Raw genomic sequence first — 13,577 nt, 5'->3', positions numbered from 1 at the left:
AAGATGGACTCAATTCAACTTATTGAGTGACTTATTGACGATATTTTTGCAAATGCAAATTTTAAGAGTGAGGGTCTGATTACTTAAATGAGGTATTTCTGTATTTAAATTTTAATACATTTGCAGAAATTAATTTTGTTTTCTTTTTGTCATTATGGAGTATTGTGTGAGGATTGATGGCAAAAGTGAATACATTTAATTAATTTTAAATTAAGTCTATAACACCACAAAATGTGGAAAAAGTGAAGGGGTCTGAATACTTTGAGAAGCCTCTGTATCACGCAAATTGCTACACAATATGCTAAAATGCATAGCATCTGTTTATAAGTTTCACCTAATATAATATTTCAAATAAATTAACAATAAATTGATGCATTATTGCCATTGTTTATGCCACCTTAAACCTAGGTTTTACCAACGCTGGTAAAAAGCTGTCTTTCCGCTGCCGCCCATGCCTCCGATGCCAACGTTGGCAAGACGCGTGCTTCCTACACTCAAGGCAGATATTTGTTTACCTCCGTCTCCAAAAACGTGATTGGATTGGATCGTGATCTACGTCACGAGATGGAAGTTTCGGATTGGTTTACTATTTAGTAATGCCCTCTGTTTGCCTGATCAGCTAGAACACGTTTTTAAAGTGAATTTTTAAATGTGCATAAATTAACATTGCCATAGACATACATGTGTTTCGAAAAATACATATACTTATAAGAAAAAACGTGCTGCTCCCTCGCCAGGGTTTGATCATGTCGAAAACTAAAGCACCGCCTACCGCTTATTTCACAGCCTCTCCTTAAAAAAAACTGCAGCTCCCATGAGAAATGATATACTAATATAGCATGAGCAAATTGTTTGGTTGGTTAGTTGAAAAGAATATGACCAAATTGCACCAATAGCGATAGACCCAAACAGGAAGTCAGTCACTCAGGAAGCGCGGGTCACAACGTGAATGTCAACACAAGCGAGTGGAGCCGTCAAATTACAGATACACTAAAGACAGAGGCAGAGATAGAGAAAATTCTACATCTCCGAATTGTAGCTATCTACGTACTGAATTGTTACCTTGTTATGTAGCGTCAGAGTCTAAACTATCAAGTTATCCAGCCAAGTTAACCATGTCACCAGCTAAAGTGTTGTGTGTATCTGCATCTGCAGTATCTCGTGGAATGTTATGTAGCCTTCGACATTACTGCCACAAGACCCCAAGAAAGCTAAGAATATGCGAGGCAATTTCAAGCGTAGAAGTGGGAACAAATATAAAAGTGCAGGTAGATACTGCGGATAATGTCTTAGTTTTTCTGTAGCTAACTAGTACAAAATAATTTGTTTTATGCTTCCAGATAGCCCACTTTAAATTAAGTAATCTTGCAAAAACAGTTGCCTCTTATCTTTCTTCACATTATTATATCATATCATTCATTCATTCGTTTATCACATTGATTGAATAAATGTTGCTTATTTCTTAGGGGTGGGTTCGCTCTGTCAGACCCCAAAAGGAAAATCTCTTCCTCCACGTGAATGATGGGAGCACCTTGCAGTCTTTGCAGGTTGTAGCCAGCTCAAAGCTGAATGACAGGTAAGGTGTAACATTATTTTCAGAAAGAAGACTTTAAATATATTGATGATGCTGATGTGTGGTTGTATGTATTTGATCACTTATTTAATTTCCATATTTTTGCATTGGCTTAAATGATTGCTCTTTTTGGTTATGTATATTGTCAAGACTGCTCACATTTGGGAGTGCTGTTGAAATATCAGGAAGTCTTGTCAAGAGTCCAAGCCAGAACCAAGCAGTGGAACTTCAAGCAGACCAAATACAAGTTGTTGGGGAATGCAATCCTGTGGTAAATATAGATTATCACAATGAACTCAGATTTACTGTATCTAATTGCTTTAATGATGAACACAAGCTTTATGAATTAAAACTGCAACATGATTTCACTTTTGATTGAATAGCATCTTGGCTAGCTTTGGCTCATTGATGAGATTCAGTAATACCAACAATATAAATATATTTTTTAGGACTTTCCTTTCAAAATCAAGGAGAGACACAGTCTTGAATACATCAGGCAGTTTCCTCATCTGAGATGTAGAACAAATGCTTTCAGTTCACTGCTGAGAATACGTAGTGAGGCCACAGCAGCGATCCAGTCATATTTCAAGGTGAGACCATCATCAGAGGTACTATAATATAATATGTGTACGAGAGTACAAACAAATTTGGTAATTGAGTGAGGCCCATTGTTGTAGAGGCTGCTTTTGTTTTGTTTACAGGCAAATAGCATTGTGCATATCCACACCCCAGTTATCACCTCAAATGACTGTGAAGGGGCAGGGGAGCTGTTCCAGATTGAGGTGAGGTTTATATATGTATATGTTTTATACAGGTGACACATGTAGTACTTTAGCTTAGTCTGTCATTGAGTTGATATAATGGGTTAGCTGACATGTTCTCTGCTCTTACTACACAGCCTGTAGGCCAGGACAAGAACCCAGATGACAACCCGCACTTCTTTTCGGTTCCAGCTTATCTGACTGTCTCTGGACAATTGCATTTAGAAGTGATGTCAGGGTGAGGAACTGTAATTCACTACAGGCAGTACATTGTCCGATTATGTACTTGATTTTGGTGCAGACTTGCTCTTTGTTTGAAAGTGCGCTTATGCTATGAATTTGGAACTAGTCGAGTTATGATCACTATTGCTGTAGGAACGATTTCAGTATTTGGAATCAAATGTGTGACACTGTCTTTTCTCTATCTGAGGTCCGTTGATCTCATCATAGAATTTGACCCTTCTTTAACTCCACAACTTGTTCTCATAGGGCATTTTCTGGAGTCTACACGTTTGGGCCCACTTTCCGAGCAGAGAACTCCCAAAGCAGGCGTCACCTGGCTGAGTTTTACATGGTGGAGGCAGAGATTTCGTTCACACAATCCTTGGAGGATCTTATGAGGGTAAGTCATAGGACTGCAATTCAATGTGAAAACTGTTTTAGCAGTTGCATCCAATCAGCTGATGTATGGTGTTCTAAATTGTACCCATATGCTTTCCAGGTCATGGAGGACATGTTCAGGTCTACTACAGAGCATGTCCTTGCTTATTGTGCTGAGGATGTGGATTTATATCACAAACATGTGGCACCTAGACACAGGGTAATAAAGCAGAGAATATTAATATAATGGCGACTCATTTTTTATACATATATCTGGCAAAAGTTTTTAAACATTTTTCTGCATATTCCTGACTTCAGAATGTAACTTATTCATACCTGATATTCATAACTACTACACTTGTATTATTTTAAAGACAAGTCTTGATACATGCAATATGTCTTATCTTCTCTGTTTGTTGCACGTGTCTCTATGATTTGTAATGCTCCATTGTCCCAGAGTTTACACATGTTTTCTCTCCCAAGATCAATGTGGATTTGATGTTGAAGAAGAAGTTCAATGTGTAAGTGTGTTTCTACAGGTACGCATTATGGACAATGTGTCTCACCTCTACCAACCTGAGCGCATACAGTAATGATGCTGTATCACTTTGCTTTAGGATTTCCTACAGTGAGGCAATAGGCATCCTAAACCGCAGTTCAGAGAAATTTGCTTTCGAAACCAAGGTATGTAATCCAGAGCTCTCTTTGTTTATGAGTGTACACTCTGCATTCTTCATTGTGTTCAACTGATAGTATTGTCACAACCTAAATATTACAATTTCAGCCATGTGTTGGCTAAAACTTTAAAAGAGATACAATTATGTTAGCACACCTTTTACCAGGTGCTTGTATATGAAAAAGAAACTCCAGCACACTGGCAGTTTTTTTTGGGGTTATATGTATTTCTCCATGTAGAAGCACTGAAACTCATTCTCTGTGAACCCTGACAAAGGTCTGTTGACCAAAACATTGATTTAAGGTCCTTTAATTATAGTGGAGTAAACAAGAATGCCAGTGTACTGGAGTTTTTCACAGTTAAATCCTTTATCATGGATTTGTTTTGCCATCTCTCTCTCTCTGTCTTTTTCAGTGGGGCTGTGACCTGCAGACTGAACATGAGAAGTACCTGGTGAAACATTGTGGCAACATCCCTCTTTTTGTCACTGATTATCCTTATGACCTGAAGCCTTTCTATGCAAGAGACAACCAGGACCATCCTCAACACACAGTAAGACCATACAAAATACCTGGATTTTCTAGTTTGAATAAAATGCTCTCTGTACGTAAAGCACTTTCAGTGTTTTACCTATCATTGTCGACCTGGTCACATCAGTTTAAGCACTGTCCTCTGTGGTCATTTTAGTCAGCAAATGCTCTGTGTCAATAGGTTGCTGCAGTGGATCTTCTAGTGCCGGGAGTGGGGGAGCTGTGTGGGGGCTCTTTGAGAGAGGACAGACTGGAGTTGCTGAGGGCTCGACTGGCACAGTAAGAGCACATACAGAACCTCATCATCTGTCTTTCATCATAATCGATCAGTAACATCGTTTTTCATGGTAACAAACATGCAAGAAAGATTGTATGCTTCTCATTAATTCAAATCCCCTTTTCTTGCAACTGGCCAATCTTTTTGATTGTGACCTTGCAATTGTCTGTATACCTTCATTACAAGTGATGTCAAATGCTTCTTAAAACATGTGTTTTAGGGCTGGATTGGAAGATTCATATGGCTGGTAAGAACATTTTACTAGTATTTTCTACATTTTGTCAATTACATTGTCATGTATTTTCTACATGACAATGTCATGTCGTATGACTTCACTTGAGTATCTTGCTTTATCTTCACAGGTATTTGGATTTGAGGCGGTTTGGCTCTGTCCCTCATGGTGGATTCGGTATGGGATTTGAGCGATACTTGCAGTGTGTTTTAGGGGTTGACAATATCAAAGATGTGATTCCATTTCCAAGATTCTCTCACTCTTGTGTGCTGTAAATCATAGGGAAGTTTTTTTCCACACAGCAGTCCTAAATGTGAAATGCCAGCTTTTGATTTTGAAACACAGTGGCCTAAACTGATCCATTTTTACAGACCCATGATTTCTGTTAATTTATTAAAAGTCAAAACATGGACATTTTGCTTTTTGCTTGTTAATATTAACTGTCAATATGTGGTTCTAGTTTTTTCTAAAGGTTGATGGTATTTAGATCAATGTTTTGCAAATGTACCTAAGTAGACACCACCAGTCCTAATGTATCAGTTTCAAAATGTATTGGGTTAGTTAGTTCTGGTATTTTTAAGAGTAACTAGTCTAACATTTAAGATGAAAGATTTCTACGTAACAGTGTTGGGGAAGCTACTCTGAAAATGTATATAACTAAATTACCAATCACTTTACATTGGAAGAAGTTGAACTACACTAAAGCTACCCTTGAGAGGAATGTAGCTACTTTGAAAAGTAGTTAACTACATTGAAACTACTTCATCAAGGACACAGTTACTGACAGATGAGCAGTCTATATGACAGAAGGCGTGGCTGAAATGCTCTAAAATCACAGAGAGAGAGAAACACAGGTGATGTGGACCAAAGCGGGGAGATGGGAAGCAGTGAGGGAAGAAATAGTAAGGAAATTGGAAGTTCAAGCACTGGAATTCCAATGTATTTTGTTTTGTTTTTGGAAAACATTTTGTGAGTATTGACAGTAGCTCACTGCACCATTACATGGTAAAAAATGTAATTAACTACAGGAAACGCTACTAAGATTTTGATTTAGTTTAACTACCACCAAGCTACTTCAAAATTCACGTAAACTAATAGTTGAGCTATACGGTGTGGAGCTACTCCCCAACACTGCTATTTAATTAACTGACTTTTGAAAAAAATATATTAAAACAGTAAATTCCTTAATGAGCATATATGGTTATATGATTCACAAAGATGAAATGTAACATGACCAAAACAGCACCATTACTTCGTAAACATGACTTGAAGATGTTTTCATTATTCAGGAAAACTTTGACAATAAACATGCGATGTTATACCTTCAAATTATATTCGATATTTCTGTCAATTCAGTTTAGACTGTTAGAATTTAACTGGCTAGATTTGTAAACTCTCATGTACCACTTAAGATAACTATTCAATGTTGCTGAATGTAAAACTGTACAAATGTTCAAAATGTGATAATGTAGAATGTACACTACGTTAGAATGTGTTATGCCCTGTCACAGTGTCTCGCATATCCACCAGATGGTGCATTTTTCACACCTCACCCGCATCTCACCCGCAACCGAAAATGAATTTTCTTAAGATAAGTATTGGTTTAAGGAAATATTACTTTAACAACTCATATCAAAAGCGACCAATCAAAGATTATTACTGCAAACTGTATTGAAAGTGTCAAAAATTAAGTTACCGCACTATTTCCTCTGGATGTTACTGTCAATTGGTATGCCGTTTATTTGAGTTTATTTTATTTGTCTAGATTTATTGTTTTCATTCTCCATGTTTCTCATATATCATTTTCCAAGTTTTGGTCTATCTTTTTTCACTAACTAAATGTGCAGTGGGTTTTTGGCCAATTGTTTGACCGTCTCCACGGGCAATGGGTCCTATAGACTGCTTTTGCGTCAAGTAGGCTTAACTCGCTTCTCTCTGTTCATCCCAGTGCAGCCCATCCCTTTAGTCCAGTGGGCGTGGTGTGAATTGGAAAACAAAATACAGACACCCTTCATTACTTCCTACCTCACTGTATATCAGTTGAGTTTACCCGCGGCTCAATGTTAACTGCCCCTGTGTAATTCCCGAAGAGGCAAGGGTGCGCTCCAAAGTGGGATTCTGTGCGCGAACTGACACCAAATACGAATTGCATCACCTCATCTTGCCCAGTACTAAATGGGGGAGCAGACTGCACCAAAGATTGACCGACATAGCCCTAGATTTACCATATGACTTGGCACTCAGTGGGACCCGTCATGTACTGCTAGTATACGTTGAGGAGCTGTTATTCTGTAACAGGAATCAGGAGAAACAGTCAAACATGAGCGGCGGTGAAATCATCTTCCAAGGTTGGCTGAGAAAGTCGCCACCGGAGAAAAAACTAAGAAGATATGTAAGTAGAGCGATATCTTTAATTTGCACACGTATTCAATAAGGTGATAATAACAATACAAGTACAGAATCATAAAGGGATGGTGTTGCTTTTTGGCCATGTGGTCATGATTCTAAGTATAAGTTTGAGTTTAATTTCCAGCAGGTGCACTCAACTGTCATAGGGAGACATGGTGCTTGTTCTTAGCTCCACCTTGTATATCTTTTTAAAATTAGTATTATTATAGTCTAATAATAATATATAAAATAATATTCAAATTCACAATATTTATAGATTTGAGCTCCCTTCAAATAATCATCTAACATGTTACCATTATAGCAAGATAACCTACAGTATAGCTTGTTATTTTATTTCAAGGGACACAATTCTCACAATGGGTTTCTGGAGTCACATTGTCCACTAATACTGTTAAGGACAGCTGTCTCCATAATTGCCTCTAAATAGTTGAGTTGCAGGACGAAGAGGTCTTAACCGACCATGATTTGATGTAACTGCTGCAATGATGAAAACCACTTTTGTGCTAAAATCCAATGTCTTGGGATATAACTTGTTGTATCTTAGATGTGCATGTCCCCTGTAGTGCATCTATGTGTTGGACATTGAGTAATCTCACCTTCCTGTTTACTAAATCAGGTAATAGGATTTATGTTAGTGTATAGAGCCATGAGACAATCTCTCATCAATACAGCTGTCCTGTGTTTATGTACAGTATTACATTCTGAAACCTGTCTGTGTTCCTAGTTGACTGTACCATGATGTAATCTTTGTTTCATCTGGAAATCCATCTAAATGTCTTCAAATGCACACTCAGTCGCTCCCTCATTGTATTTCACTTAATGTTACCCAGTGTTTACACAGGGGCCACTAATGTTAGCATGGAAGAGCAGCTGTAATGGTACAGAGGAAAAACTCCCATACAGTATACCATTGAAATATTGTATAAATAAAATATCTAAAAGCCTGCATCACCAGGCATCTGATAGAGTTAATGGCCTTGCTCATCTCAGATGAGATAGTGGGACATGGCCCCAGCCACTCAAATCCCCCACTCCCAACCAATAAACAACACCACACAGTTTAAGCAGACACTGTGTAATAGGCTGGAATGTCCAGAACAGGCAGATTTGTGAACACAGTAATCAGACCACTTTAACTCTGAGAGGCAAACTGGACAATGGAGGCCATTTACACAGCAGTATTGCTGTCATCTGACATCGCTGACATCCTAATGTCGGGAGATATTTTAAGCAACTGCTGGCTCTAACATTCCAGTGCCAAGGTGTTTGTTTTACTCAGAGCACACAGTTACAGTTGGGCTTTTAAGATACACAATTATTCAGAATATTTAGAACATATAGTATTTAAAGAGACTCTTATATTGCTAGGAGAACGTTTTAGAGTGTCACTATCTCACATGGGAAGGTACCTGTATACAGCTTTCAGAATGTTCATTGAGTAGAAGACCAATCCATGGACCAAGCCTAGTTGAGTAGGAAGATACCTTCATTACAAGATGGCACATACAAATCAGAGAAGACTCTTTAAGACATTCAGTCATGGGGAGTGGGAACTACACCTAGGAGAGCCTTAAACATGAATATAACCCAACCTCTCACTTTCAGGAATCATCATGGCCTGATACACAAGCCTGTTGTTGTTGTCATTTCGTGTTACTACACTTACCTCTAGCTGGTCTACTCTCAAAACCAGGGAACTGCTGTCTGTTCACCAGTAGTAGACAATGGTTCAAGACAAGTGATGTTGGGACACTGCCCCCAAAAAGAGCTGTCAGTTGTGAAATGTACCCATATCTATCCCAACTACAGAATCACACATGGTTTCATGTATGTAACCATCTGTAAAAAACGGGTACCTCCACCACCAGTCTGACATGCAAATCATATGCAAAGACCAGGAGCAATAACACTTCTGGCAGTTGAAGCCATGGAGCAACAGCTGAAAACTGGAGACATGTGTTTGATAAATAACAAGTATGACTCAAGTACTGGTGACACTTCTCTTTTGTTTACATATTGTGTTGTGTGTAAGTGAGTCATTTTGTCTACAACTTGTTATCAGTTTTTCCCCACAAACACATGATCAGTGTATGTATGCTACTATGGCACTAAATAAGTTTGTGACCATGGTATTATGGAGCTGTCTAGGTCCTCCTTACTCAAACTATGTTTTCTGACAAGGGAGAGTATTGTGTTTTGTATGAATCACTTGTTTGGAGTTTGATTATCTTTTTGGGTACTGAGGCAACAGAGATAGGGCGGTGCTGACTGCTAGTGTGGGAGTGGTCTGGCACCCTTTGTTGAATGCTGTCCAGAATAAGCAGAAGGAACATGAAAACCTCTAATGTAACACGTGTCCAGTGTATTATAATCAGCCTTGTGTAGGCCTTTTACTCACTCAATGGGTCAGTAAATGTGTCATGTGATTTACAATTGGAACCCTCGACAAACAGAATTTTCCTAATTCCTAACCTATACTGGGAAAGACAAAGATATCACAACAAAACAATTGTGACAAGGAAACAATGCTTTAAGTATTTATTTTGTGCCCTGCAATAAAAATAACAAAAAAACTACAAATGTTGTCAAGGGAACATGATCTACTGACACAAATCTGCTGCAGCGTAGGAATATCATGATAGGTGATTTAACCGTGATATTGTCATTATTAAATCACAGCTTCAAACGCCTCTTGGCCATTCACAATGCTTGTTTTCATCAACCCGTTGTATAACAGATAATTAAAATTAGTAGTAAACTCCTATAAACTTGGATGAGCTTCATAACAGAACTATTTATACTACTTCAGAAGTATATACAAATTGTCTTACCCTGGAACTGACTGTAATCAATCATATTTCATTCATTTATTGTTTGTGTTTATGTTTATGTGTTTGTGTTTATGTTTATGTCTTGATTACATTTCACAATCAAGGATTTACCAAAAAAGCAACAAATTAAGAGTAATGAATTAAACTGGTCATTTTCTTGATACCAAACGGAATAGTGAGCTGAATATCCAACAGGGCTGTTTACAAGAGCCACCCACGTCTGTCTGTTGTTGTATCTGACATCATTTCACAAACATGTCTGTTCACATTTGGCATTGCCACATTCCAGACAGAGCATATCAGCAAGGTGATGGTTGCTGCTCCTGCTAATCCCGTTGCCATTTCCAAAGTCCAGCCTGTATGTGGAGAGAGGAAGGGGGTTTGGGGCAGCAAGTGTTTTAGGGACAGTCAAACAGCAGGCTCAGCCCCAGTGTCAGCTGCTGGGTCTGGTGTTGTTTTGCAGAGGGGCTTTGGGAAGTCCTTGCCCTCAGAGGTCAGCTTCGAACGCCTCCCAGTTCCTGCTTTGACAGACACCCAGCTCTCACGCAGACATTTTCCTTGTTTGACTTTTTCTGTCAGGCTTCAGATTTCCTCTCCTTACAGAGTCTGTGGACTGTGATGGCTTTTTGTGACTGCATTGTCTGAGTCAGATTAGTTTCTCCTTAATAAATACTGTAGGTCCAATTCACATGGAAGGAATCTTATGATTGAGAGTCCTGTTGTCTGTCCTTTGTTATGTATTGATGGGAAAACAATATAACATATGGCCAATAGGATTTATCTACGTATTTTAGTTCGACAGTGATGGCTTCAGTGGATGTAAGAATGATGTGTGCCTAAACAATCATAGTCCTGATATTTACATCCCAGAGGCACACATCCATTCTCTGGCACCTTCCTTAAAATTTCAGAATAAAAATGACTTAGTGGTCTTGTTTTAGGCTTTGTCATAACTTCCTGTCCTTTGCCATGAACTCTGGTTGGGCCTGTGTGTATCCTATCCAAACTTAATTATGGGACCAATAGCAAATGCCAGACTTCCTTTGGATGGCACCTACAGGAAATATTGTGACAGAGGTCCCATGATAGGAAAATTAATTAGATTGGTTTGGGATTCTATAAATATATTTTATCCTACAAGATTTCTTGAACACCCGAGCTCTGAGCTAGAGTGGGGGTTTTTTCTGAAGGAAATTAGATCCCATTGATTATTCTCTTGTGATTTCGACCAGCACTCTGACTTATTTTAGACTCAAGAATCATGAAATGCTCATAAAATAATTTGATTTGAGAAGATAAGCGTCTTGACTTCATTTAGGAAAATATTCACACTAACTGCAATTTTTGATAAGTCAAGCCTATGATAATGCAATCATTTGCTGGATATCAACAGCTGATTTACTGCAAGCAATACATATTTTTAGCACAACTAGCACCTTTTATTTTAACTTTTATTTACCTTTTAGTTTCTCTGCTGTTTATAAGCAGTGGTTTGCCAGTGGTCTGATCTTTTTCCACAATTTCGAAGCTAATTCACCAGTGAATGACATTAATTTTCTTTTTATCCATTTATCTCTAGGCTGTCCTACCCAATTTGTTGAGCATGCTAGCTTACAGTTTTAGGAGTCAAGAACATCAAAACCTGGGGTTTAAAAATGTCATAAATTTGATTATTAGAAGCATAGAATAGAAAATTAAAATAGCTGGTGATTAGCTTATAGAACAGGGTGAATCTGGTAGTATGGAACTGTTGATTAGACATAAAATAAGAGGTTACAACAAGGTCCTGATTCAAGCTGGTCATTACATGTCATATGACACTCATTAGGATTGGGGCTCAGGAGTCTGGTTTATAATCTGTGGAAATGGTATTGGGCAAATCGTTCTACACTTTTTAGACATGTTATAAATTGGAACCTTACATGTTTTGCAGCATGGCATCCTCTCAGTTTTAGTATTTAAATGAATCAGTAGGTTGTTTGAGGCAGTTAGCCAACTGGGTGTGGTGTGAGTATTTCTATTAGAGAGTAAAGATAGTTGTAAGATTTGTCTGCCATCATTATGACAGTTTAGGGCTCCCTCCTGGAGATGATGTCTGATATTAGATGGTATTATACAATATCTCATCCCATTACATACGTTGATTAGATCATTGCTATTACAGTATACATACAGATTGTACCGAAGCAAAACTTTTCTGTATTAAGTGTGTTTCACTTGCTGTTTTGATGATATCACAGGCATTAAATTCACTTGCATTTGTCTTTTGACTGAGTGTGTCAATAGAGATGTAAACTGCAGGAGGGACTTTCAACAGAGCACATTTGTAAACAAAGCCTGCTGATTTTCAATGCATGTGTACAGGCTGTGACCTACTGTAAGTGGTACTGTAGGTATTTTCACATGGTTGATTTCTGAGAGTGCTCTATGAAGGTCTTTTTAGCTCTTTTATTGTCATTCCCACAGGTATTTATAGCTGTCCATTGTATGTCTGCTTAGGGATCCGTTGCATGTTTTCATAACTGCTTTCATGACTGTTCAGAGTTGGGTAAGTAACAAACTGTGTCTCTGAGTCTGGCATACCTGTGGACCAGACCCCTGATATACAATCAAATAAGTGTTGAAATATTATCATCATCTGCGTAGCCATAAAGTAAAATCAAGCAGTAGAGCATGTAATAGCCTTCACTGGGACATTGCTTTTCAGAACTAGGACACTGTTATGAGATCAGTCAACCAATGCCTGCCATCATTGACCTCTGTCAGTATCATGTGCATTGTGTGTTTGTAAAGTTCCTTGTGGTCCCTTGTGGAAAAAATTGTCATAAACAATGTGCAACTGATAAGCAAAGCTTTGAAATGGTGGTGGGAGACATAGATTGATTTTACTATTAGAAGCCCATTTCATTTTTTTGCCAATGTGTCCAAAGTAATTTTTATATGGGTTTAATCATTACATAATGCTGTGGGTATTCTGTTGCATTAGAATGCTAAATGTGTGAAATGATGCTGAATGGTTTTCCACAACTGTACCCTGAAATTAGAATTTACCATGTACTACACTGTAGCTGTTCATACCAGTGCTTATTGACGCAGCATGTATGGAGGATATTTCCAGGGTCAATGGCTGGATATCTAGTGACGTGCATGCATGGATCTGTCAGGGAGTGGCTACAGCACAACTCAGAGGAGTTGCACAGGCCATGTTTGAGCTACAGTAGAAAAGTGATGTTGTGAAGCATGATGGTGCTGCTGATGACGTGAGAGGCCAGACAAGCTACATCTGCTTCCCTACTTCTCCACTTCCTGACAAACAATACCCTCTCCATGCTCCTCACAGAGAGCTCAGAGAGTTCTCTCATTTCTAACTCTCGCTTTGCCCTCCTTTCTGCATAACCACCCACTTCAAGTCAGAAAGTGAGACGCAACTCACACACAGACAGCCCTGCTAGAGTGCATGCAGCAGATGGCGGAGGCAGAGGAAATGACACAAAGAGTTCTGATTAGAGATAATGCTCCCCGTTAGTCAAACTGTCAGGACGGGCCCAAAATGAATGAGCCAACCCTTTCACTAATGGGGAGAGAGGACCAGAGATTACACATTTTCTACAAATTGAGGCTCATTATGTCTACTCATAGATTTGTGGAGGTAGTTTTTTTCACATCTTGTGCTGCAGACATTATGTGG

At 38.6% G+C, this 13,577-nt stretch overlaps 2 protein-coding genes across 5 annotated transcripts in view; both read left to right on the top strand.

The window, feature by feature from the left end:
- The first annotated feature begins 964 nt into the window (after positions 1-964).
- nars2 (asparaginyl-tRNA synthetase 2, mitochondrial) lies at positions 965-5,902 on the top strand. Of its 2 annotated transcripts, XM_083695166.1 has the most exons (14): positions 965-1,268; positions 1,467-1,576; positions 1,724-1,844; positions 2,023-2,163; positions 2,275-2,355; positions 2,472-2,572; positions 2,824-2,956; positions 3,056-3,154; positions 3,418-3,455; positions 3,552-3,618; positions 4,025-4,162; positions 4,322-4,419; positions 4,638-4,664; positions 4,780-5,902. In XM_083695166.1, exons 1-14 carry the CDS (start codon positions 1,116-1,118, stop codon positions 4,922-4,924), a joined length of 1,452 nt encoding a protein of 483 aa, XP_083551292.1. In that variant the 5' UTR covers positions 965-1,115; the 3' UTR covers positions 4,925-5,902. The 2 variants fall into 2 exon arrangements, with proteins under 2 accessions (XP_083551292.1, XP_083551293.1); XM_083695167.1 differs by lacking the exon at positions 965-1,268 and having other exon boundaries at positions 1,528-1,576; positions 1,759-1,844.
- A 675-nt stretch (positions 5,903-6,577) lies between these two features.
- The window catches only part of gab2 (GRB2-associated binding protein 2), a 35,854-nt gene continuing 28,854 nt past the window's right edge, over positions 6,578-13,577 (top strand). For all 3 annotated transcript variants that reach the window (XM_083695466.1, XM_083695467.1, XM_083695465.1), the window contains exon 1: positions 6,578-7,041. In XM_083695466.1, coding sequence (XP_083551592.1) covers positions 6,970-7,041 — 72 coding nt within the window. In that variant the 5' untranslated portion in view covers positions 6,578-6,969. The remainder of the gene's footprint in view (positions 7,042-13,577) is intronic.

This window comes from Argentina silus, assembly GCF_951799395.1.
Source record: "Argentina silus genome assembly, chromosome: X".
In the NCBI taxonomy this organism is placed as follows: domain Eukaryota; kingdom Metazoa; phylum Chordata; class Actinopteri; order Argentiniformes; family Argentinidae; genus Argentina; species Argentina silus.
This window is presented reverse-complemented; position numbering and strand designations above follow the sequence as displayed.